Source organism: Monodon monoceros, unplaced genomic scaffold (assembly GCF_005190385.1).
Source record: "Monodon monoceros isolate NGI ecotype Baffin Bay Population unplaced genomic scaffold, NGI_Narwhal_1 Super_Scaffold_18, whole genome shotgun sequence".
NCBI classification, from domain to species: Eukaryota; Metazoa; Chordata; class Mammalia; order Artiodactyla; family Monodontidae; genus Monodon; species Monodon monoceros.
In genome coordinates this window covers 145,320,827-145,348,016 of record NW_021703774.1, presented here as the reverse complement: position 1 = coordinate 145,348,016, position 27,190 = coordinate 145,320,827, and the positions used below count along the sequence as shown (strand labels likewise).

The following is a 27,190-nucleotide window of genomic DNA, read 5'->3' as shown; positions in this document are numbered from 1 at the left end:
TTGTCATATATGGCCTTTATTATGTTGAGGAAAGTTCCCTCTATGCCTACTTTCTGCAGGGTTTTTATCATAAATGGGTTTTGAATTTTGTTGAAAGCTTTCTCTGCATGTATTGAGATGATCATATGGTTTTTCTCCTTCAGTTTGTTAATATGGTATATCATGTTGATTGATTTGCATATATTGAAGAATCCTTGCATCCCTGGAATAAACCCCACTTGATCATGGTGTATGATCCCTTTAATGTGCTGTTGGATTCTGTTTGCTAGTATTTTGTTGAGGATTTTTGCATCTGTGTTCATCAGTGATATTGGCCTGTAGTTTTCTTTCTTTGTGACATCCTTGTCTGGTTTTGGTATCAGGGTGATGGTGACCTCGTAGAATGAGTTTGGGAGTGTTCCTCCCTCTGCTATATTTTGCAAGAGTTCGAGAAGGATAGGTGTTAGCTCTTCTCTAAATGTTTGATAGAATTCGCCTGTGAAGCCATCTGGTCCTGGGCTTTTGTTTGTTGGAAGATTTTTTTTTTTTTTTTTTGCGGTACGCGGGCCTGTCACTGTTGTGGCCTCTCCCGTTGCGGAGCACAGGCTCCGGATGCGCAGGCTCAGTGGCCATGGCTCATGGGCCCAGCCGCTCCGTGTCATGTGGACACGAACCCGCGTCCCCTGCATCGGCAGGCGGACTCTGAACCATGCACCACTAGGGAAGCCCTGTTGGAAGATTTTTAATCACAGTTTCAATTTCAGTGCTTGTGATTGGTCTGTTCATATTTTCTGTTTCTTCCTGATTCAGTCTTGACAGGTTGTGCATTTCTAAGAATTTGTCCATTTTATTGGCATAGAGTTGCTTGTAGTAATCTCTCATGATCTTTTGTATTTCTGCAGTGTCAGTTGTTACTTCTCCTTTTTCATTTCTAATTCTATTGATTTGAATCTTCTCCCTTTTTTTCTTGATGAGTCTGGCTAATGGTTTATCAATTTTGTTTATCTTCTCAAAGAACCAGCTTTTAGTTTTATTGATCTTTGCTATCGTTTGCTTCATTTCTTTTTCATTTATTTCTGATCTGATCTTTATGATTTCTTTCCTTCTGCTAACTTTGGGGGGTTTTTGTTCTTCTTTCTCTAATTGCTTTAGGTGCAAGGTTAGGTTGTTTATTCGACATGTTTCCTGTTTCTTAAGGTAGGATTGTATTGCTATAAACTTCCCTCTTAGAACTGCTTTTGCTGCATCCCATAGGTTTCGGGTCATCGTGTCTCCATTGCCATTTGTTTCTATGTATTTTTTTATTTCCTCTTTGATTTCTTCAGTGATCACTTCGTTATTAAGTAGTGTATTGTTTAGCCTCCATGTGTTTGTATTTTTTACAGATCTTTTCCTGTAATTGATATCTAGTCTCATAGCGTTGTGGTCAGAAAAGGTACTTGATACAATTTCAGTTTTCTTAAATTTACCAAGGCTTGATTTGTGACCCAAGATATGATCTATCCTGGAGAATGTTCCATGAGCACTTGAGAAAAATGTGTATTCTGTTGTTTTTGGATGGAATGTCCGATAAATATCAATTAAGTCCATCTTGTTTAATGTATCATTTAAAGCTTGTGTTTCCTTATTTATTTTCATTTTGGATAATCTGTCCATTGGTGAAAGTGGGGTGTTAAAGTCCCCTACTATGACTGTGTTACTGTCAATTTCCCCTTTTATGGCTTTTAGTATTTGCCTTATGTATTGAGGTGTTCCTATGTTGGGTGCATAAATGTTTACAATTGTTATATCTTCTTCTTGGATCGATCCCTTGATCATTATGTAGTGTCCTTCTTTGTCTCTTCTAATTGTCTTTAGTTTAAAGTCTATTTTGTCTGATATGAGAATTACTACTCCAGCTTTCTTTTGGTTTCCATTTGCATGGAATATCTTTTTCCATCCCCTCACTTTCAGTCTGTATGTGTCCCTAGGTCTGAAGTGGGTCTCTTGTAGACAGCATATATATGGGTCTTGTTTTTGTATCCATTCAGCCAGTCTGTGTCTTTTGGTGGGAGCATTTAATCCATTTATAGTTAAGGTAATTATCGATATGTATGTTCCTATTCCCATTTTCTTAATTGTTTTGGGTTTGGTATTGTAGATCTTTTCCTTCTCTTGTGTTTCTTGCCTAGAGAAGTCCCTTTAGCATTGGTTGTAAAGCTGGTTTGGTGGTGCTGAACTCTCTCAGCTTTTGCTTGTCTGTAAAGGTTTTAATTTCTCCATCAAATCTGAATGAGATCCTTGCTGGGTAGAGTAATCTTGGTTATAGGTTTTTCTCCTTCATCACTTTAAATATGTCCTGCCAGTCCCTTCTGGCTTGAAGAGTTTCTGCTGAAAGATCAGCTGTTAACCTTATGGGGATTCCCTTGTGTGTTATTTGTTGTTCTTCCCTTGCTGCTTTTAATATGTTTTCTTTGTATTTAATTTTTGACAGTTTGATTAATATGTGTCTTGGCTTGTTTCTCCTTGGATTTATCCTGTATGGGACTCTCTGTGCTTCCTGGACTTGATTAACTATTTCCTTTCCCATATTAGGGAAGTTTTCAACTATAATCTCTTCAAATATTTTCTCAGTCCCTTTCTTTTTCTCTTCTTCTTCTGGGACCCCTATAATTCGAATGTTGGTGCGTTTAATGTTGTCCCAGAGGTCTCTGAGACTGTCCTCAGTTCTTTTCATTCTTTTTTCTTTATTCTGCTCTGCAGTAGTTATTTCCACTATTTTATCTTCCAGGTCACTTATCCGTTCTTCTGCCTCAGTTATTCTGCTATTGATCCCATCTAGAGTATTTTTAATTTCATTTATTGTGTTGTTCATCGTTGCTTGTTTCTTCTTTAGTTTTTCTAGGTCCTTGTTAAATGTTTCTTGCATTTTCTCTATTCTCTTTCCAAGATTTTGGGTCGTCTTTACTATCAGTATTCTGAATTCTTTTTCGGGTAGACTGCCTATTTCCTCTTCATTTGTTAGGTCTGGTGGGTTTTTATCTTGCTCCTTCATCTGCTGTGTGTTTTTCTGTCTTCTCATTTTGCTTATCTTACTGTGTTTTGGGCCTCCTTTTTGCAGGCTGCAGGTTCATAGTTCCCGTTGTTTTTGGTGTCTGTCCTCAGTGGCTAAAGCTGGTTCAGTGGGTTGTGTAGGCTTCCTGGTGGAGGGGACTAGTGCCTGTGTTCTGGTGGATGAGGCTGGATCTTGTCTTTCTGGTGGGCAGGTCCACGTCTGGTGGTGTGTTTTGGGGTGTCTGTGGACTTATTATGCTTTTAGGCAGCCTCTCTGCTAATGGGTGGGGTTGTGTTCCTGTCTTGCTAGTTGTTTGGGATAGGATGTCCAGCACTGTAGCTTGCTGGTCGTTGAGTGGATCTGGGAGCTGGCGTTGAGATGGAGATCTCTGGGAGATTTTCGCCATTTGATATTATGTGGAGCTGGGAGGTCTCTTGTGGACCAGTGTCCTGAAGTTGGCTCTCCCACCTCAGAGACACAGCACTGACTCCTGACTGCAGCACCAAGAGCCTTTCATCCACACGGTTCAGAATAAAAGGGAGAAAAAGTAGAAAGAAAGAAAGAAGATAAAATAAAATAAGATAAAATAAAATAACGTTATTAAAATAATTATTAGGAAAAAAATTTTTTTTAAGTGAAAAACAAACAAAACAACGGATGGATAGAACCCTAGGACAAATGGTGAAAGCAAAGCTATACAGACAAAATCTCACACAGAAGAATACACACTCACAAAAAGAGGAAAAGGGGAAAAAATAATAAATCTTGCTCTCAAAGTCCACCTCCTCAATTTGGGATGATTCGTTGTCTATTCATGTATTCCACAGATGCAGGTACATCAAGTTGATTGTGGAGATTTAATCCGCTGCTCCTGAGACTGCTGGGAGAGATTTCCCTTTCTCTTCTTTGTTCTCATAGGTCCCGGGGCTCAGCTTTGGATTTGGCCCCGCCTCTGCGTGTAGGTCGCAGAAGGGCGTCTGTTCTTTGCTCAGACAGGACGGGGTTAAAGGAGCAGTTGACTCAGGGGCTCTGGCTCACTCAGGCCTGGGGGAGGGAGGGGTGCAGATGCCGGGTGAGCCTGCAGCGGCAGAGGCCAGTGGGATGTTGCACCAGCCTGAGGCGCGCCATGCGTTCTCCCGGGGAAGTTGTCGCTGGATCATGAGACCCTGGCGGCGGCGGGCTGCACAGGCTCTCGGGAGGGGAGGTGTGGATAATGACCTGTACTCGCACACAGGCTTCTTGGTGGTGGCAGCAGCAGCCTTAGCGTCTCATGACCGTCTCTGGGGTCCGCGCTGTTAGCCACGGCTCGTGCCCGTCTCTGGAGCTCCTTTAAGCGGCGTTCTTAATCCCCTCTCCTCACGCACCAGGAAACAAAGAGGGAAGAAAAAGTCTCTTGCTTCTTCGGCAGGTCCAGACTTTTCCCCGGACTCCCTCCCGGCTAGCCGTGGTGCACTAACACCCTGCAGGCAGTGCTCACGCCGCCAACCCCAGCCCTCTCGCTGCGCTCCGACCAAAGCCCGAGCCTCAGCTCCCAGCCCAGCCCGCCCTGGCAGGTGAGCAGACAAGCCTTTCGGGCTGGTGAGTGCGGGTCGGCACCGATCCAATGTGCGGGAATTTCTCCGCTTTGCCCTCCACACCCCTGTTGCTGTGCTCTCCTCCGCGGCTCCGAAGCGTTCCCCCTCCGCCACCCGCAGTCTCCGCCCACGAAGGGGCTTCCTAGTGTGTGGAAACCTTTCCTCCTTCACAGCTCCCTCCCACTGGTGCAGGTCCCGTCCCTATTCTTTTGTCTCTGTTTATTCTTTTTTCTTTTGCCCTACCCAGGTACGTGGGGAGTTTCTTGCCTTTTGGGGCGTGTGAGGTCTTCTGCCAGCGTTCAGTAGGTGTTCTGTAGGAGTTGTTCCTCGTGTAGATGTATTTCTGGTGTATCTGTGGGGAGGAAGGTGATCTCCACGTCTTACTCTTCTGCCATCTTCCCCCCCTCTCCAGGCTGCATTTCTATACACTAACAATGAACTATCAGAGAGAGAAATAAAGGAAACAATTCCATTTACTATCACATCAGAAAGAATAAAATACCTAGGAATAATGCTTGGTAAACTGTAAGACACTGATGAAAAAAAACTGAAGACAACACAAACAGATGGAAAGATATACCATGTTGGAAGAATTAACTGGAAGAATTAATATTATGAAAATGACCATACTACCCAAGGCAACCTACAGATTCAGTGCAATCCCTATCAAAATACCAATGGCATTTTTCACAGAACTACAACAAATAATTTTAAAATTTGTATGGAAACACAAAAGACCCTGAATAGCCAAAACAATCTTGAGAAAGAAGAACAGAGTTGGAGAAATCACACTCTCTGATTTCAGGCTATGCTAGAAAGCTACAGTAATCAAAACAGTATGGTCCTGGCACAAAAACAGACACATAGATCAATGGAACAGAATAGCCCAAAAATAAACCCATGCACTTGTGGTCAATTAATCTAAAACAAAGGAGGCAAGGACATACAATGGAGAAAAGACAGTCTCTTCAAGTAAGTGGTGCTGGGAAAGCTGGACAGCTACATGTAAAAGAGTGAAATTAGAACATTCTCTAACACCATATACAAAAATAAACTCAAAATGAATTAAAGACTTAAATGTAAGGCCGGATACTATGAAACTCCTAGAGGAAAACGTAGGCAGAACACTCTTTGACATAAATTGTAGCAATATTTTTTCAATATTTGCTTTCCTCTCCTAAAGCAAAGGAAATAAAAACAAGAATAAACAAATGGGACCTAATAAAACTTAAAAGCTTTTGCACAGCAAAGGAAACCATCAACAAAATGAAAAGACAACCTACTGAATGGGAGAAAATATTTGCAAATGATATGACCAATAAGGAATTAATATCCAGAATATATAAACAGCTCATAAAACAACATAAACAAACCACCCAATTTAAAAATGCACAGAAGCCTTTCCCACGGTGACGACCTCCCTACGAGAATATGCCTCTCGCAAAGGATCTCCTTCATCCCTCTCCAGAAGAGGAGAAGAGGAAACACAAGAAGAAGCACCTGGTGCAGAGCCCCAATTCCTATTTCATGGATGTGAAATGCCCAGGATGCTATCAAATCACCACCATCTTTAACCATGCACAAACAGTAGTTTTGTGTGTTGGCTGCTCTACCGTCCTCTGCCAGCCTACAGGAGGAAAAGCAAGGCTTGCAGAAGGATGCTCCTTCAGATGAAAGCAGCACTAAAAGCACCTGGAATCAAGATGAATAGGAAACCATCCCAGTAAACACATTTTGGATTAAAAAAATGCGCAGAAGACCTAAATAGACATTTTTCTAAAGAGGAAGTGCAGATGGTCAACAGGCATGTGAAAAGAGGTTCAACCTCACTAATTATTAGGGAAATGCAAATCAAAACCACAATGAGGTATCACCTCACATTGGTAAGAATGGCTATCATCAAAAACTCTACAAATAATAAATACTGGAGAAGGTGTGGAGAAGAGGGAAGCCCCCTACACTATTGCTGGGAATGTAAATTGATACAGCCACTATGGAAAACAGTATGGAGGTTCCTTAAAAAACTAAAAATAGAGTTACCATATGATCCAGTGATCTCCTGGACATATATCTGGACAAAATTATAATTGGAAAAGATACATGCACCCCAAGGTTCATTGCAGTAGCCAAGACATGGAAGCAACCTAAATGTCCATTGACAGATGAATGGATAAAAAAAGATGTGCTACATATATACAATGGAATATTACGTAGCCATAAAAAGAATGAAATAATGCCATTTGCAGCAATATGGATGGACCTAAAGATTATCATACTAAGTGAAGTAAGCCAGACAAAGACAAATATCATATGATAATGCCAAAATGTGGAATCTAAAAAAAAAAGATACAAATGTACGTATTACAAAACAGAAATAGACCCACAGACATAGAAAGCAAACTTATAGTTACCAAAGGGGAAAGAGGGGGAGGGATAAATTAGGAGTTTGGGATGAACATATACACACTACTGTATGTAAAATAGCTAACCAACAAGGACCTACAGGGAACTATACTCAATATTTTGTAATAATATATAAAGGAAAAAATAATCTGAAAAAGAATATATATGTATAACTTCAGGTGCTATACACCTGAAACTCACACAATATTGTAAATCAACTATACTTCAATAAATTAAGACAAAAAAAGAATGAAATTTTGCCATTTGCAACCACATGGTTGCACTTGGAGGGTATTATGCAAAGTGAAATAAGTCAGACAGAAGAAGACAAATACTATATTATATCACTTATATGTGGAATCTAAAAAACAGAGCAAACTAGTGAATATAACAAAAAAGAAACAGACTCACAGATATAGAGAACAAACTAGCAGTTTCCAGAGGGAAGAGGGAAGGGAGGCAGGGCAATATAGGGGTAGGGGATTAAGAGGTGCTAACTATTAGGTATAAAGTAAGGTACAATGATATTATTGTACAGCACAGGGAATTTAGCCAATATTTTATAATAGCTATAAATGAAGTATAACCTTTAAAAATTGTGAATCACTATATTGTATTATATTGTATATAATATTGTACATCAACTATACTTCAATTAAAAAAAAAAAAAAAAAAAGAATGACCAGGTAGTTCAGAAAAGCTTGAAAATACAGCCCACATGAGGAGAAAAATCAGTTGATAGAAACAGGCGTAGAGATAACACAAATGATAGAATTAGTAGGCAAAGATGTTAAAACATATTCCATATCTTCAAGAAGGTAGAAGAAAGCATGAGAATATTAAGGGAAGGCATGTAAGATATAAAAAAGAATCTTAGATATGAAAAATAGTGTTTGAGAAGAAAAATATACTCAATGTATAAATGACAGATTAGACACTGCAGAAGAAAAAGTAGTGAACTATAAGATATATCAATAGAAACCTCTAAAAATTACTAGAAACAAATGAACAGAGTGTCCGTGAGTGGTGGGATGTCAAGCAGCCTGATACATGTGTAACTGGAGCCCCCAGAAAAGAGGGGAGGGCAGAAAAAGTTTTGAGGAAGTAACAGCCAAGACATTTTCAAGTTTGATTAAAATTATAAACCCACAGATCACAGAATCTCAGTGAACCCCAAACACAAGAAAAATGGTGAAAACTATACCACAGCACATCATAATCACTCACTTCTCACTACCCACAGGTGCTTGGCATTTGAGAGAAAAAGCAGCCTCCTATTGAGAGCCACAGGAAAAGCCAGGTCTTGCAGGGCAGAGTCAGGCTTCAGGCTTCAGGTCTGCTAGGAGGTAGAGGGAAGTAAGCCAGGTGATTGGCATATGGGGTCCAGAGGGCATTACGAGAAAGATTTAAAGAGGAGATTGGCCGAGGAAGAAAAAACCCACAGCAGAATGGAAGAGGACAGGAGAAAAAAAGTCTATGGCCCATTTTAACAGTGCGTATACCTATTATACTTGGGAGATTGGGCTAGCTTTAAGTTTTCCAAGGACTTGCTGTTCCCAGGAGCTTTTATTTGTTCAGGACGACACATTCCTCCTTCTGGTAAATGCTCCTTCTAACCAGGTGTGTCATGTCAGAATCATAACTTTTCACAAACCCCATCTTCTTGATCACTGTGATTCAGACAGTGGGTGAGGAGCTGATGCAAGCTAGACCACTTGTAGCCCTTCCCTGGGAGTTTTGCCATTAGGAGCAGAGATGCCAGGTCTCATGCCCTTTTCAGTGGCAGAACTGAAGATGTGGCCTGAGAATTGCTACTGGCTATGTGTCCTGACTTAGGAAGAAAGCTAGTCGGGGAGAGTAAAGCTAACTGAGGGAGGCCTGCTGGCATTCCAGTCACTTTCAGTCATCTCTGAAGCCCTCTGCACCCTGGCCCTTCCCATGCTTTGGTTATGTGAACCGCTGAATCACCGTATTTGCCGAAGTTAGTGCAACCAGTATGTTGAACATGCAGGAGACATCAGGGGATAATCACAGCCACTTTCATTGGTGTCTCTCTGTCCCCATAAGACATTTTCAGTGTGGGAGGTCCAGACAACTTTTTGGTACCTCTGAGGTAACAGAAATCCCATGGTCACATTGAATCACCAGTTCCAAAATTAGTGTCCTGCCTTATGGCAATGGTCATAGCTTTCTGTTCGTTCAGAGCTGCAGTGACTTCCCCTCCCTGCACAGGGCTTAGAACCAGCGGTGCCGACCCAGGGAGGGGATGTGCCCTGCTTGTCCTCCTCCTTCCACTCGTCCCCCAGTTGCTGGCTGCGGTTTTGGACCTCTCTGGAGTTGGTGGGGAAAGGAGAGGGAATGAGCAGAGAAGACACAAGATAGTGTCAGCACTCCCTGAACTGGCAAGTGTGTAAAGCTGACCCTTGTGGGGTTCTCTTGTAGACATTTGGGAGACCCCTCCATCTGGGGACCTCTCCTCTGTAGGTCTCCTGATGTGGGCAATGCACTCACCAAAGCCTTGTCACTCACTCCTTCTGTAGCTCCTGGGACTCCCAGTGTCTGCTCTTGATTCTATCTGCTGAGGACCCTTCAGCCTGCTGGACACATCTTTAGGAAAGGACCTAAAACAACCCAAACTAGCTTATTCATGCATCATTTTCTGCAACAAATTCTGGGCGTGCAGGCCAGTTGCCATGCAGCTCTATCCTTTGCAGCCAGTGCATCTTGTGTCCTTTATGTTTCTCAGGTAGAATTCAGACACCTGGCAGTCCACTGTATTCCCCATTCTTTAAGGGTCATGTTAAGCTTTTCTCACCAGGCTTGAGTAAGAGCCAAGTACTACCCATTTTTCCCCTGCAGGAAGGTGGAGTTCATAACACTGCTGTCTCCAAAGAAATTCTTCAAGTCCTCTCTCCCTTAATGTCTCACAACCAGTTACTTTTATATTTGATGTTGGGAGAGCTTTTAGAATGATGTAACAAGTTTTCAGATTTTTCCTTGGAAAATCTGCATCCTAGTCTAGCACCTCACTTCAGTGTCTGAAACTTATCATCCTAGAGGCTTGGCTGAAACTGTCTTAGCATCTTAGCATCCTGTTGGATTTATGACCACTGTAACCAAATAATCCTGATAAGAACAGTTAACAAATATTTATTAAGTATGCAGCCACAAAAGAAAAACGCCTCCAGCCCTCTGCCAGTGTAGGACAGAGTTTACAAACTGTTAGCCTGCTGCCTGAATCCCGTCCATGGACATACTTTGGGTGATCCTCATAATCTTTCATTTTTTCTTGAATCTATTGCCAGTATTTACAAATAAAGGAATTTTAACCTCTGAAATTTAAGATCTAGATTCCTGGCTTTAAAAAAAACAGAAGATGTGGGGGCTTCCCTGGTGGCGCAGTGGTTGAGAGTCCGCCTGCCGACGCAGAGGACGCGGGTTCGTGCCCCGCTCCGGGAGGATCCCACATGCCGCGGAGCGGCTGGGCCCGTGAGCCATGGCCGCTGGGCCTGCGCGTCCGGAGCCTGTGCTTCGCAACGGGAGAGGCCACAGCAGTGGGTGGCCCGCGTACCGCAAAAATAAAAACAGAAAATGTGGCGACGCTGGGCCTGCATTGCCGCCTGGCATAGTTAGCTGGAGGTGGTGGGGGCTGCCCCCTTTGACAGGAGGGACTCCATTCCCTCTTGGCTCTGTGACCTGAAGCCAATGTCAGTTGCCATTTATCATCATTGGGCTCATGCAGTTACCTTTTCTTAAATTAAGGACTAAAGTGAAATATTCCTGGTACTCCTGTTTCTTAACAAAAGAGAAAAAAAAAGATAGTCCAAAAGAGCCATGGAAGGGAGAGACATAATTTATTTAGAGATACAAAGTATTCTTATGTGTTTAATGTGCAGTTAGTGTGTTTGTGTACGTGTGTGTGTAAAAGACAACTTAAGATGCCATTGGAAAATAACCCATAAATATAATCATGGTTACTATACAAAAATATGTGGTGAGAAAAAGACATTTCAACAGGATTTGTTTTTAGTGCAACTAAAATAAGTTGTGTGATTTGCTGCAGGAGGGCATTACATTCTCCCACTTCCCTGGCTTATGTTATGTTCTTACTTGGCCCCTGATGTTTCAGTTTGCAGCAAGGGGAAAATATTCTCTGGCCTCTCTGCAGGGAATCAGCCAAAATGTGGATTCATTGTATATCCAAGGGGGTCTTAGCTCAGATCTGAGAAGGAGTAACAGGATAGTTTCCCCAAGGTTATGGCCACTTGGAGAAAAAGCAACAGGTGTTGGCAAGTTAATGAGGTTTTCTTTTTCATGGAATCATAAGATAGGATTGTTAAAAGAGTATTCAACTTTGAAACTAACTCTTTTGGCAAATTTTGTTTTCAGTTTATTTTTTAAATTGAAACCTTATTGATTTTTATAAGTTTCTGTTAAGCAAAGTCTCTCATCCATTTATCTGAATTAGAGCAAAACCAGAATTATTTTGAGGAAAGGCTTTCACTTGCCCAAGTCTATTCTCTTAGGAGGCAAGCCTTGTGTTGAGTTGTGTGTTGGAATTGTTATGTCTTCAGTTTTAAGAAGAGGAATTATTCTCTCCCGGCAGCTCTGCTGCTTATGCAAGTGCACAGTCTGGCCTTAACTGGCCTTGCAGAGTGGCTCCTGTGAGGTTCTTGTCAGTGTGTGTAATTTCCCTCTTTTCGCCATTCATTGTTTATTAAAGACTGAGTTCTTTGAAAGCTGTGCTGCATGGCCTTTTCCAAACAGTTGTTTGGTCTTGGTATTGGGTTTTACCCTCAGATTAAGCGAGGCCAACTAACTGCATTCCTAGACCACCTTATTTTGGCACAGCTACTTTACACACACACACACACACACACACACACTTTGCAATCATTGAATAAAGCTATATGAAACAATCTTATGACACTTCCTGTCATTTCTTTATACAAATATTTTTGAGGACACAGAGGAAACTTCCCTAAATTCTTAGTATCAGGAAGAGCTGGGGGTTGGGGAGGGGCGTGGGATGAATTGGGAGATTGGGATTGACGTGTATACACTAATATGTATAAAATAGATAACTAATAAGAACCTGCTGTATAAAAAAAATAAAATAAAATAAAATTGCAAATCAAAAAAAAAAAAAGGAAGAGCTGGGATTCTCCTGGTTTATATTATGGACACTGTAAACCATTAAAACAGTGCTTTGCCTTTAGTTTTAGCTGTGAGAAACCTTGGGGATATATCTATAATCCTCTTCCACCAAGCACATAAAACCTTAGGACAACCACTTTTGGTATTCTTATCCTGGCTGCTTTTTATTATTTTTCCTATGCTGATTTCCCCTTTGCCTACAAGATTTTTGAAAAGATTTCTTCTTTTTTAAAATCTTGTACTTCAGGGCTTCCCTGGTGGCGCAGTGGTTGAGAGTCCGCCTGCCGGATCCCACATGCCGCGGATCCCACATGCCGCGGAGCGGCTAGGCCCGTGAGCCATGGCTGCTGAGCCTGCGCGTCCGGAGCCTGTGCTCCGCAATGGGAGAGGCCACAACAGTGAGAGGCCCGCATACCGCAAAAAAAAAAAAAAAATCTTGTACTTCAGAAGATTTTGTAAAACTGCTTCAACTTTGTTTTAGAATGAGGCAAGATATAGAGAAATTAAGTACCATATCAATGATTTATCATTTGTTGCAAACATATTACCAATTTGTTTTTAGATTTCATTTTAAATTTCCTGTCCTTTATGATATCAGGTCTATCGCTTCTTTGTGATTGTCATGAAGAGGATCATTGCCATGGATTTGAGCACCCCTTGCTACCATATTTTTACCCCATAGTTAACATGACTGATTCAACATAAATCTTAGAGCTAATAGCTTAGAGGCAGCAGAGGTTGCTTCTGACCCTCTTACTTCTCCAAGGGTCCCATTTAGTGGCTAAATTTCAGTTTCAAGTACCACATTTGAACAAGAGGACAGTTATATGTCAGCATAGGAGTGGTTGGCCTATAAGGCCTGGGAAATACCTGGCGTTGAACCTGGTCCTTCACAAGACGGGTGTTCAGCAAGAGTTTGGTGACTTAAATTTACTTGCGGCTTATGTGTTTGGATCTGGAAGCAGTTGCCCGCCCTTGTGGTCTGGGTCTGGGTTGGGGAGTGTAATCTGCTAGTGTCAGCAGTGGCTTGACACCAGTGACATTTTCTGCTTTGTTTTTCTTTTTCAGAATATGATCGGTTGGGCTTCCTCCTGAAGTTGGACTCTAAACTGTGAGTAGAATGAGACAGTTCCTTGACCCTGTTGTAGAGAGGTCTGAGAGTTGGGGGCCACCCTCGAAGGCCAGCTCTCATCACACCTGTGGTTGTTGGCGGATCCCTGGGGCCTCTGTCCTCAGTCTGTCAGCTGAAGCTTAGAGCACATTACAGTCTGCAGGGGCCTGGAGAGGATGAGATTGTGGGTGCAAACATAAGGCCTTAGATTTGGCTGGCACAGGAAGCTTGTTACAGAAGGAGCTCCCGCCAGGAGTTTGAAGGACAAGGAGGAAAGGCTTCTGCTGCAGAGTGGAGGATGATGGAGTCACAGCAGGAGGCATTGCAAAGCCTTTCAAAGATGCTCTGCAGCCAGGCAGGCATAGCCTTCTGTGCTCAGGCTTCCTGCATGCTTTAACTCCTGTCTCTCTCCCACAGGTCGATCCTCCCTTTCCCTTCTACTCTTCTATATGTTTTTTATCTGTGTCTGAAATCCCCTTTCCTTGCATGTCCACTAGGAAAACTTAAAGTCCACCTCCTTCCTATACAGAATTAATTATCTCTTCCTCTGCTTCCTGTGAATTTTCTACCTCTGACACCCATTATCTCATTATACTATGATTAACTGTGTAATAGTTATTAATTTATTAAGAGCACAGGCTCAGAACCAGACCATGCTTGGTTCAAATCCCAGATTGCCATTTACTTTCTTTGTGATTTGGGGCGGACCACTTAACCACTCTGAACCTCACTTTCACCTGTAACATGAGGACATCAGTATACCTACCTCACAGGGTCATTGTAAGGATTGAAATGAAATGGTGAATTTATGGAGGCTTTCAGATAGGTATCTAATTCTTTCAGAGTCCTTCCCTGTCCTGGCCCTCTTGGTCTCCCTAGCACCTAGGCAGCGCTGCCATATGTTTGTTAGGTGCTCAGTAAACACTGAATTCATGGCTGCGTGGATGGCTGCATGGCTGCACGGATGACAGGTGGATGCCTATGTGCTTCCCTCATTAGACTGGGCTCCCTGGAGATTGGGCTCTATCCAGTCTGCATTCGTGCCCTGCACAGGACCCCTCACGTGGTGGATGTGCAGGAAATGGTTGCAGAACTGCCTGTGGCTCCTTTCTGTGGTTAGTCATCTTTGTACACATCTGCCCCTGTCCTGTACCAGACAGACGTGAAAGATCAGAATTGTGTCTCTTTCTTTCCTCTCTTGCATGAGGCCTTGACCACAGCTGCTTCTGATAGTGACGGCTGCACCTACATACGAGGCATCAAACCCAGGGTTATTTGGCTTTCCCACTGAATTGTCTGGCATCTAGCCCCTTTTCCTGGCAACTGGCTTCTTGGCTCTGGTGCCTCATACTATGAGTTCAGGTGTTGTAATTCTCCCAGCTTTTATACATCATGGAGGCAGCCATGAGGGAAGAACAGTCTCTTCTATATACCAAGCTAGTATAGACATGTCAGTCACATGTTAACATCTAGGGACTGGGGCTTGATTATGCCGGAAATCCACAGCCTTCTTCCTTAGAAAATTCTTAATTTAGTGCTCTGGGCAAAAAACAAATCAAGCATAAGCTATAAGCAAGTGAAATGCCTTCAGAACGGAAGAGATGTAGTAATTTACCAAGTTGAATCACATTGATGAACAAAAGACATGTTATCCAGGACACGTTAACTATACTATTTAAACTGTCTTCAGCAGTGTAAGGAAGGGAATTAAGAGGACACTCCTGCCCTGCTGACCTGACAGTGGGGTGGTACATAGTAAGCTGTTGTATAGCTTTCTTTTGTGTACCAGACCAGTTCCATAAAACATTTGAGTCAACTTGGTCTTTAGCCTGGGAAACTGGCTTGGCTTCATTATATTTAACTCACAATTTAAGGTATAAGCTAGAACTTTCCTGCCTCTTACTGTAAAAACTTTTCTAATCCAATGCTATCTTCAGAACAAAGCACAGATACATGGGAAAGGTTTTTACCTGCTTCCAGGGAGAAGTTTCCAAGTTAAGGATCCTGGGTTTTGGAGGTAATTCCTTAGCAATATTCAGATCTCCCCTTATGAAGTCTTTCTCTGTTGTGTTGTGTTCTATTTCTGATGTATAGGAAAGGACCTGAACTTGGAACAGAACTGGATTTGAATTCTGCCCCTTCTGCTTAGAATTATATGACCTTAGATAATTCATTTTGGCTCTCCGAATCACAATTTTCCTTTATGAAAAACGTAGATAGTAATACCCATTTCCTAAGGTTTTTATGAAGAATAAAAGAAAGCATTCTATGAGTAAATATACAAATGTAGGAATTTCTCTTTGTTTATCTTGATTGGATTAATTTAGCGTCTATAGTGTATGAATTCATATGTTCTGGAAAATTTTTAGCCATTATCTCTTTAAATTTTGCCTCTGCCCCATTCTCTCTCTACTCCTCCTCTGAAACTCTGATTCAGTGTAAGACTTTCTCATTCTAGCCTCCAGGTCTACTAACTTCCACATTTTCCATCTTTTGATCCTTTCTGCATTGAACTGGAACCCCAAAGGACTCAACTTAAGGATAAACTAGAACTAAACCTGTACCTCTAAATCAGGACTGCAGGAAACATTCCCAGAGCTCTAAGCAGATCAGGGCAGTAAGTCAATAAAAAAAGAAACGCTTGATACTCACAGCCAGGGCTTTCATCACTCAGGTGATCCACGGACTTCAAGCTATGAACTCCGTCCAACGTCTTCCAGACTGGCAGTGCCTCCAAGCTCCTGGCAGAAGCAATTGCAGTCCCTCTCTGGAGGAAGACATGAATTCCTCACAGATAACTTTTCAAGGAAATGAATAGCTCACAGGAAAAACTACTAAGCACATAAGGAAACAAGACTCCATTAGAGAGAACCATGAAAAACAGACAACAGAGGGGTACCCACAAAGACTTCTGAATTTGGAATTACCAGACACAGTTTATAAAGCAATTAGATAGATTGGTTCACGATGGCAGAGTAGAAGGACGTGCTCTCACTCCCTGCTGCGAGAGCACCGGAATCACAACTAACTGCTGAACAATCATCGGCAGGGAGACACTGGAACTCATCAAAAAAGATACCCCACATCCAAAGACAAAGGAGAAGCCACAATGAGACGGGAGGAGGGGTGCAATCACAATAAAGTCAAATCCCATAACTGCTGGGTGGGTGACTCACAAACTGGAGAACACTTATACCACAAAAGTCCACCCACTGGAATGAAGGTTCTGAGCTCCATGTCAGGCATCTGAACCTGGGGTCCGGCAATGGGAGGACGAATTCCTAGAGAATTAGCCTTTGAAGGCTAGTGGGATTTGATTGCAGGATTTCAACAGCACTGGGGGATATGGAGACTCCACTCTTGGAGGGCACACACAAAGGAGTGTGCACATTGGGACGCAGGGAAAGGAGCAGTGACCCCATAGGAGACTGAACCAAACCAACCTGCTGGTGTTGAAGGGTCTGCTGCAGAGGCGTGGGCTGGCTTGGCTCACAGTGGGGACAAGGACATTGGCAGCAGAAGTTCAGGGAAGTACTCTCTGGTGTGAGCCCTCCGAGAGTCCACCATTAGCCCCACCAAAGAGCCCAGGTAGGCTCCAGTGTTGTGTCGCCTCAGGCCAAACAACCAACAGGGAGGGAACCCAGCTTCACCCATCAGCAGACAAGCAGATTAAAGTTTTACTGAGCTCAGCCCAGCAGAGCAACAGCCAGCTCTACCCACGACCAGTCCCCTCCATCAGGAAACTTGCACAAGCCTCTTAGACAGGCGCATCCACCAGAGGGCAGACAGCAGAAACAAGAAGAATTACATTCCTGCAGGCTGTGGAACAAAAACCACATTCACAGAAAGATAGACAAGATGAAAAGGCAGAGGGCTATGTACCAGATGAAGGAACAAGATAAAACCTGAGAAAAACAACTAAATGAAGTGGATATAGGCAACCTTCCAGAAAAGGAATACAGAATAATGATAGTGAAGAAGATCCAGGACCTCAGAAAAAGAATGGAGGCAAAGATCGAGAATACGCAAGAAATGTTTAACAAAGACCTAGAAGAATTAAAGAACAAACAAAGATGAACAATACATTAACTGAAATGAAAACTACACTAGAAGGAACCAATAGCAGAATAACTGAGGCAGAAGAACCGATAAGTGACCTGGAAGACAAAATGGTGGAATTCACTGCTGTGGAACAGAATAAAGAAAAAAGAATGAAAAGAAATGAAGACAGCCTAAGAGACCTCTGAGACAACATTAAATGCAACAACATTCACATTATAGGGGTCCCAGAAGGACAAGAGAGAGAGAAAGAACCCGAGAAAATATTTGAAGAGATTATAGTCAAAAACTTCCCTAACATGGGAAAGGAAATAGCCACCCAAGTCCAAGAAGTGCAGAGAGTCCCACAGAGGATAAACCCAAGGAGAAACATGCCGAGCCGCATAGTAATCAAATTGGCAAAAATTAAAGGCAAAGAAAAGTTATTGAAAGCAGCAAGGGAAAAACGACAAATAACATACAAAGGAACTCCCATAATGTTAACAGCTGATTTCTCATCAGAAACTCTACAAGCCGGAAGGGAGTGGCATGACATATTTAAAGTGATGAAAGGGAAGAACCTACAACCAAGATTACTCTAGCCGGCAAGGATCTCATTCAGATTCGACGGAGAAATCAAAAGCTTTGCAGACAAGCAAAAGCTAAGAGATTTCAGCACCACCAAGCCAGCTCTACAACAAATGCTAAAGGAACTTCTCTAAGTGGGAAACACAAGAGAAGAAAAGGACCCACAAAAACAAACCCAAAACAATTAAGAAAATGGTAATAGGAACATACATATCTATAATTACCTTAATCATGAAAGGATTAAATGCTCCAACCAAAAGACACAGGCTCGCTGAATGGATACAAAAACAAAACCCATCGATATGCTGTCTACAAGACACTCACTTCAGACCTAGGGACACATAGAGACTGAAAGTGAGGGGATGGAAAAAGATATTCCATGCAAATGGAAATCAAAAGAAAGCTGGAGTAGCAATACCCATATCAGATAAAATAGACTTTAAAATAAAGAATGTTACAAGAGACAAGGAAGGACACTACATAATGATCAAGGGATCAATCCAAGAAGAAGATATAACAATCATACATATATATGCACCCAACATAGGAGCACCTCAATACATAAGGCTACTGCTGACAGCTATAAAAGAGGAAATCGACAGTAACACAGTAGTAGTGGGGGACTTTAACACCTCACTTACACAAATGGACAGATCATCCAGACAGAAAATTAATAAGGAAACGCAAGCTTTAAATGACACGATAGACCAGGTAGACTTAATTGATATTTATAGGACGTTCCATCCAAAAACAGCAGATTACACTTTCTTCTCAAGTGCGCACAGAACAATCTCCAGGATAGATCACGTCTTGGGTCACAAATCAAGCCTCAATAAATTTAAGAAAATTGAAATCATATCAAGCATCTTTTCTGACCACAACGCTATGAGATTAGAAATCAGTTACGGGGAAAAAACGTAAAAAACAAAAACACATGGAGGCTAAACAGTATGTTACTAAATAACCAAGAGATCACTGAAGAAATCAAAGAGGAAATCAAAAAATACCTAGAGACGAATGACAATAAAAACATGACGATCCAAAACCTATGGGATGCAGCAAAAGCAGTTCTAAGAGGGAAGTTTATAGCAATACAATCCTACCTCAAGAAACAAGAAAAATCTCTAATAAACAATCTAACCTTACACCTAAAACAGCTAGAGAAAGAAGAACCAACAGAACCCAAAGTTAAAAGGAAAGAAATCATAAAGATCAGATCAGAAATGAATGAAATAGAATCAAGGAAAACAATAGCAAAGATCAATAAAAGTAAAAGCTGGTTCTTTGAGAAGAGAAACAAAATTGATAAACCATTAGCCAGACTCATCAAGAAAAAGAGGGAGAGGACTCAAATCAATAAAATTTGAAATGAAAAAGGAGAAGTTACAACAGACATCGCTGAAATACAAAGCATCGTAAGAGACTACTACAAGCAACTCTATGCCAATAAAATGGATAACCTGGAAGAAATGGACAAATTCTTGGAAAGGTATAACCTTCCAAGACTGAACCAGGAGAAATAGAAAATATGAATAGACCTATCACAAGTAATGAAATTGAAACTGTGATTAAAAATCTTCCAACAAACAAAAGTCCAGGACCAGATGGCTTCACAGGTGAATTCGATCAAACATTTATAGAAGAGCTAACACCCATCCTTCTCAAACTCTTCCAAAAAATTGCATGGAAGGAACACTTCCAAACTCATTCTATGAGGCCACCATCACCCTGATACCAAAACCAGAAAAAGATACTACAAAAAAAGAAAATTACAGACCAATATCACTGATGAACATAGACGCAAAAATCCTCAACAAAATACTAGCAAACAGAATCCAACAACACATTGCAAGGATCATACACCATGATCAAGTGGTATTTATCCTAGGGCTGCAAGGATTATTCAATATACGCAAATCAATCAATGTGATACACCATATTAATAAATTGAAGAATAAAAACCATATGATCATCTCAATAGATGCAGAAGAAGCTTTTGACAAAATTCAACACCCATTTATTATAAAAACTCTCTGGAAAGTGGGCATAGAGGGAACCTACCTCAACATAATAAAGGCCATATACAACAGACAAACCCACAGCAAACATCATTCTCAGTGGTGAAAAACTGAAAGCATTTCCTCTAAGATGAGGAACAAGACAAGGATGTCCACTCTCGCTGCTATTATTCAACATAGTTTTGGAAGTCCTAGCCACGGCAATCAGAGAAGAAAAAGAAATAAAGAGAATCCAAATAGGAAAAGAAGAAGTAAAACTGTCACTGTTTGCAGGTGACATGATACTATACGTAGAGAATCCTAAAGGTGCCACCAGAAAACTACTAGAGCTAATCAATGAATTTGGTAAAGTTTCCAGATGCAAAATTAATGCACAGAAATCTCTTGCATTACTATACACTAATGATGAAAAATCTGAAAGAGCAATTAAGGAAACACTCCCATTTACCACTGCAACAAAAAGAATAAAATACCTAAGAATAAACCTACCTAGGGAGACAAAAGAGCTGTATGCAGAAAACTATAAGACACTGATGAAAGAAATTAAAGATGATAGCAACAGTTGGAGAGATATACCATGTACTTGGATTGCAAGAATCAATATTGTGAAAATGACTACTACCCAAAGCAATCTACAGATTCAATGCAATCCCTATCAAATTACCAATGGCATTTTTTACAGAACTAGAACAAAAAGTCTTAAAATTTGTATGGAGACCCAAAAGACCCCGAATAGCCAGAGCAGTCTTGAGGGAAAAAAGCGGAGCTGGAGGAATCAGACTCCCTGACTTCAGACTATACTACAAAGCTAAGTAATCAAGACAATATGGTACTGGCACAAAAACAGAAATATAGATCACTGGAACAGGATAGAAAGCCCAGAGATAAACCCACACACCTATGGTCAACTAATCTATGACAATGGAGGCAAGGATATACAATGGAGAAAAGACAGTCTCTTCAATAAGTGGTGCTGGGAAAACTGGACAGCTACATGTAAACAAATGAAATTAGAACACTCCCTAACACCATACACAAAAATAAACTCAAAATGGATTAGAGACCTAAATGTAAGACCGGACACTATAAAACTCTTAGAGGAAAACATAGCAAGAACACTCTTTGACATAAATCACAGCAAGATCTTTTTTGATCCACCTCCTAGAGTAATGGAAATAAAAACAAAAATAAACAAATGGGACCTAATGAAACTTCAAAGCTTTTGCAAAGCAAAGGAAACTACAAACAAGACGAAAAGACAGCCCTCAGAATGGGAGAAGTTATTTGCTAATGAATCAACGGACAAAGAATTAATCTCCAAAATATATTAACAGCTCATGCAGCTCAATATTAAAAAGACAAACAACCTAATCAAAAAATAGGTGGAAGACCTAAATAGACATTGCTCCAAAGAAGACATAAAGATGGCCAAGAGCACATGAAAAGCTTCTGAACATCACTAATTATTAGAGAAATGCAAATTGGAACTACAGTGATGCATCACCTCACACCAGTTAGAATGGGCATCATCAGAAAATATACAAACAACAAATGCCGGGGAGGGTGTGGAGAAGAGGGAACCCTCTTGCACTGTTGGTGGGATTGTAAATTGATACAGCCACCATGGAGAACAGTATGGAGGGTCCTTAAAACCTAAAAATAGAACTACCATACAACCCAGCAATCCCACTACTGGGCATATACCCAGAGAGAACCATAATTCAAAAAGACACATGTACCAAAATGTTCATTGCAGCACTATTTACAATAGCCAGTTCGTGGAAGCAACCTAAATGCCCATTGACAGACAAATGGATAAAGAAGATGTGGTACATACATACAGTGGAATATTACTCAGCCATAAAAAGGAACGAAACTGGGTCATTTGTAGAGACATGGATGGATCTACAGACTGTCATACAGAGTGAATTAAGTCAGAAAGAGAAAAACAATATCATATATTAACGCATATATGTGGAACCTAGGAGAATGGTACAGCTGAACCAGTTTGCAGGGCAGAAATTGAGACACAGATGTGGAGAACAAACATATGGACACCAAGGGGGAAAGTGGTGTGGGTGGGTGGTGTTGCTGTGATGAATTGTGAGATTGGGATTGACATATATACGCTAATATGTATAAAATGGATATTTAATAAGAACCTGCTGTATAAAAAAATTAATTAAATAAAGTTCAAATATTCAAAAAAATAAAGCAATTAGATATACTTTATTTAAGGAAATAAAGATAATATTGAACTATACACATGTAATAGGGAACTATAAAAAGGAAAACATTAGATTGGAAAAACAAAACTTATAGAATTGAAAAATACAGTGACCAAAATTAAAAATTCAGTAGAAGGATTTAGTAACAGATTAGATACAGCTGAGGACAGATTCAGTGAACTGGAAGTTAAGTCAGAAGAAATGACCTATAACAAGGTTGGCCAGCTCTTTTTGTAAAGAGTCAACTGGTCAATATTTCTGAGTTTGGGGGGCTTTGTTGTCTCTGTCACAACTACTCATCTCTGCTGCTGTAACATGAAAGCAGCCATAGAGAACACATAGACAAATGAGTATGGCTGTAGCTATATTCCAACAAAACTTTGTCTATGGACACTGAAATTTTAATTTCATATAATTTTTATGTCATTAAATATTATGCTTCTAATTTTTAAACCAACCATTAAAATGTAAAAGACATTCTTAACTCAGCGACCATACACAAAACAGATAGTGGGTCAGATTTGCCTCACAAATCATACTTAGCTGGCCCTTCACTGAGAATGCAGCAGACATATCTGCATGGGAATGGCCTCCCCGCCCCAGGTGTTTTCTATTCTTAAGAACCTATTACAGTTGACCCTTGAACATTTAAACTGCAGTGCATCCACTTATATGTGGATTTTTTTCAACAGTACATACTACAGTACTACATGATCTGTGATTGGTTGCATCTGAGCATGCAGAATCATGGTTATGGAGGAACTGCATATATGGAGGGCTGACTATAAGTTATATGCGGATTTTTGACTGCATGCAGGGTCAGTGCCCCTAATCATGTTGTTGTTCAAGGGTCAACTGTTTATAGAAATACACTTAAAATATCTCTATATCCAATGATACTCCAAAAACCTGGAAATAGATGTCTTGGATTTTTTTGGTCTTCATTATATTCTTTTAATTATGTCTTTGTGGAATAAATGGTTTCTACTTCCTTTGAGAATTCCCTGCTACTTGTGTCTTCACGACAGAATCACTTGTCAGTGCTGTGAAGATTATTTAAAATACTTATATGCAATGAGCTGTACAAAACCTTGTCTTTTAACTGCAAACTCTGTTGTTCAGGAGGGCAATATTTTTTGGAGGTTAAAAATGTGGGCTGTGCTGGGCTTCCCTGGTGGCGCAGTGGTTAAGAATCTGCCTGCCAGTGCAGGGGACACGGGTTTGAGCCCTGGTCCTGGAAGATTCCCACATGGCGCAGGGCCACTAAGCCCCTGCGCCACAACTACTGAGTCTGTGCTCTACAGCCCGCGAGCCACAGCTCCTGAGCCCATATGCCACAACTAGTGAAGCCCGCGTGCCTAGAGCCTGTGCATCTCAACAATAGAAGCCACTGCAACGTGCACCACAGTGAAGAGTAGCCCCCACTCGCCACATCTAGAGAAGCATTGCTTCTGTGCACAGCAACGAAGACCCAACACAGCCAAAAATAAAAATAAAATAAACAAATTTATTTTAAAAAATGTGGGCTGTGGAGTCAGACGTTGATTTTTAAAGCCCAGTTCCACATCTTACTAACTATAATCTTGAGCGAGTTATTTAACTGTTATCGCTCAGTTTCTTACTATAAAGTGGGATCATAATAATTGCCCAAGTATGAGATTCAACCTATCCATTTACCCTTATTGGTGTCTGGTAAACTGGGAAGGCTATAGCCCCAAAATCAAACCTTAACCTCAGCTTGCCTCCTGCTTCTTGCCCCAGATTTCATTTCTTCACCTCATTCATTTAGCAAATATTTCGTGAGTACCAACTATGTGCTTTGTAATTGGGATAAAACCGTGAAAATTTTAAGCCATATGAACAGCCTTGTAAGCTTGATTGGAAAGGATGTCTTGTGAGCTGAAGTCTTCGTGAAGGGGGAGAGAGTAAATGAGAACAGCAAGGGAGGGTAGGAGGTAGTATTTCTGGATAGCATGAGCAATGAACAGGTTTTCTTTTTTTTAAGGAAGGTGACATACTGGTGACTCGGAAGCATAAATGGAGTACAAAGAGGATATGAGGGACCTTCAGATGCATGGGGTATAGAAGAAAGAGCAGCCTCCATCACATAGGGCTGTAGAGGAAATGGTGTTTTCAGTGAAGACCCAGGTTTCTATGAAATTAGAAGATGGAAGGAACATTCACTGAAGAAGTCGAGGCTTCGTGGAAGACAGTGGCAAGTTAGAATATGGTGAGGTGGGAGAGAAGTGGGAGATTGAACCATGAAGAGGAAGGAGACAGCAGTGACTTGAGCATGAGAAAACCGATGAGGATGTCATTGAGGGAGTGAATAACCAGGATGTGAGGCTGGCGTGTTGGGTTTTGTTGGCCTCAAAGTTGTCCAAGAATTAACCTTGTGTTCCCTGGGGGGTAGGCACTCAAGCTGCTCAGTGCAGTCAGCTGCAGCCCAATTGGATGATGCCTCCAGAGGGTTCAAGTCTGGTCCCTGGAGAGGCTCTGGCTTCCCAAAAAGGAGTCTACTGTTCAAAGCGGAGGGTCCTAGGGAAAGGCTCAGGGCTACAGTCTGCTGCCCAGACATCGAGGTAAGCGCTTCCTCATTCATTCAACAGCTGCCTTGAGCAGCTACTGTGTATCATGTTCTATGCTCTGAGGATATACCAGTGAACAAGGTGGTCAGTAAACAAAAAGTGTGATAAACAAGTAACGTTTTCAGTGTCTTGGAAGGTGATGAGTGCTATGAAAGAAAATAGAGCAGGACAAGGGAATGCTGGAGAAGAGATTGCAAGTTTAAATGGGACGGTCAGGGCAAGGCTCAATGAAAGGTAGATTTGAGCAAAGACTCAGTGGAAGAGAGGGAGTTAGCCCTGCCTGTATCTGGAGGCAGAGCACTCAGACAAAACCCTAAGGAAATCTCAGTCTTGGTTATGAGGAACATGACACCGGAGCTGGGGAATGTGCCCACTAGTCCAGCAGAGACAGGAACCATCTGGAGTCTTGAAGGTGCCAGATCCTGGTGTCCAGGTGTGTTTTTCCTGAGCTGATGTCAGCCTTCTGGAAGCTGATTTAATTAAATGGTGGTGTCATCTGTTTCAGCTGGGTGTAGGTAGGTGCTCCGTGTGCTGGGAAAGCTCCTGTCTGCTGCCGCAGTATGATGTTTTATGGTTGCCATGTGGGCAAGAGCATGGAGGCGTTAATGCTCAGTCTCATTTCATGAGGAATTCCTTGTGAAGACAAGGATATAGGAGCCAAAACTAACAACTTTTAACCCCCAAAGGCTTGTGAAAACCAAGCCAATTGTGAAAGACCTATAAACATGGGGCAGTCTAAAATACACCCTGAGGCATAGCTTACTATTTCCAGAACAGCCTGTCAAGTTCCCTATGGCTGCATGGGGAACTTTCCCCTGTGGGGAAACTGTTTATTGACCACCTACCATATGCCAAAAGCCAAATTCCTACTTTGTAGCTCACCTGGAGCTCTCAGCACAGTGGTTCTTAACCTTGACTGAATACTGGAATCACCTGGGGAGCTTAAGAAATTACTGACGCCTGCCTCCCACCCCCTAGAGATTCTGAAGTCATTGGGTTGAGGTGTAGCCTGGGCTTTGGGATTTTTAAAGCTCCGCATATGAGTCTAATACTGCTCTAAAAGATTCCGTATCCTGTCTGAGGAACTCTTCACTTTCCCAGGTGATTGATACCAAAAATAAACTCACCTTTGAGGTGAGGCCCCTGCCTGTACATAGGACATGTCTATATACAGTGTTTCTCAGCACAGGACTTCACCACCCAGAGATTCTGATTTAGTTGATCAGGAATCAGGCTCAGTTACCTTGATGTTTAAAAGTTCCACCAGGTGATTCTAACATGCCAGGGTTGAGAACCAGGGTATAGCCGCCAAGCCTATCACTATAACCATATTTGAATAGAGCATAATGACTACCACAGAGTGTAGTAGTGGTTATGTTAGGACACTTGGATTGTGAGTACTTTTTTCCTTTTGAGTTTACCTTTTCTGTATTGTCCTTATATACCTTTAAAATGAAAAAATATATCTGGATGTGCCTTCTTTTCTGTAATTAAAAAAAAAAGAAAACTTTCGGGACTTCCCTGGTGGTCCACATTTCCACTGCAGGGGGCGTGGGTTCGATTCCTCATCGGGGAACTAAGATTTTACATGGCGCGTGGCGCAGCCAGAAAAATAAAACCCAACCCCCCCCAAAAAAAACCCGCAATCTTTCATTATGATCTCTAGGTCTCTAAATACTATTTTCAAAAATCCATTTTATATTAATTTTTGGTTACCAGCCCTTTCTCTAGTTTTTTTCTTCATGGTCTTTTAAAATCTGAATCAATTGTAGAGTTTCCTGTAAATTCTATTGGCCTATTTAAATAGTTCTTCATTATCTATACTTGGAATAGATATTTGTGTAAAAACTTAATATCTGTCTTTTCTATGCTGTCAAAGCTCCAAGAGGTCTAAGGATGAGACATGATAAGTCTGGAGGAATGAGCAGACCAAATCATGCAGGGCTTTAGAGGTAACAATAAGAAGTTTGGGCTTCATCTTGAAGGCAAAAGGTGCCATTGAAATATTTTAAGCAGTTGAAAAGCATTAGTTTTGACTTGTAGGAAGGTGATTTTGCCTGTGGGAAGGTAGATGGGTTGGAGAGGAGCAGAAGTGGAAAGAGAAATAAGACTTAGGAGACCTGCACAGAAACAAAGAGTAGGGGGACTTCCCTGGTGGCGCAGTGGTTAAGAATCTGCCTGCCAATGCAGGGGACACGAGTTCAAGCCCTGGTCCAGGGAGATCCCACGTGCCACGGAGCAACTAAGCCCGTGCACCACAACTACTGAGCCCACACTCTAGTGCCCATGAGCCACAACTACTGAGCCCACGTGCTGCAACTACTGAAGCCTGCGCACTCTAGTGCTGGTACTCTGCAACAAGAGATGCCACTGCAATGAGAAACCCGCATACTGCAACGAAGAGTAGACCCTGCTCGCCGCAACTAGAGAAACCCCACCCTCAGCAACGAAGACCCAACGCAGCCATAAATA

At 41.6% G+C, this 27,190-nt stretch overlaps 2 protein-coding genes across 20 annotated transcripts in view; both read left to right on the top strand.

The window, feature by feature from the left end:
• Window positions 1-27,190, top strand: part of ST3GAL3 (ST3 beta-galactoside alpha-2,3-sialyltransferase 3) — a 227,795-nt gene that overhangs the window by 116,862 nt on the left and 83,743 nt on the right. For 16 of the 19 annotated variants that reach the window (XR_003794405.1, XR_003794404.1, XR_003794403.1 and 13 more), the window contains one exon: window positions 13,216-13,258. The exons of 1 other annotated variant lie outside the window; for it this stretch is intronic. Coding sequence is in view for 13 of the 18 variants with exons in the window: in XM_029228260.1 (XP_029084093.1) it covers window positions 13,216-13,258 (43 nt within the window). In the remaining 5 variants the exon portion in view is untranslated. Of the gene's footprint in view, window positions 1-13,215; window positions 13,259-24,543; window positions 24,713-27,190 lie in introns of those variants that run through there. 2 more of the 19 variants (XM_029228256.1, XM_029228261.1) reach the window with 2 other exon arrangements.
• On the top strand, window positions 5,887-6,440 carry LOC114898559 (40S ribosomal protein S27-like). Its single transcript, XM_029228266.1, has one exon. The coding sequence runs from the start codon at window positions 6,019-6,021 to the stop codon at window positions 6,259-6,261; it is 243 nt and encodes an 80-aa protein (XP_029084099.1). The 5' UTR covers window positions 5,887-6,018; the 3' UTR covers window positions 6,262-6,440.

Bases quoted from the DNA above. Each gene is read 5' to 3' on its own strand.
- LOC114898559 (XM_029228266.1), top strand. From the start codon at position 6,019: ATGCCTCTCGCAAAGGATCTCCTTCATCCCTCTCCAGAAGAGGAGAAG.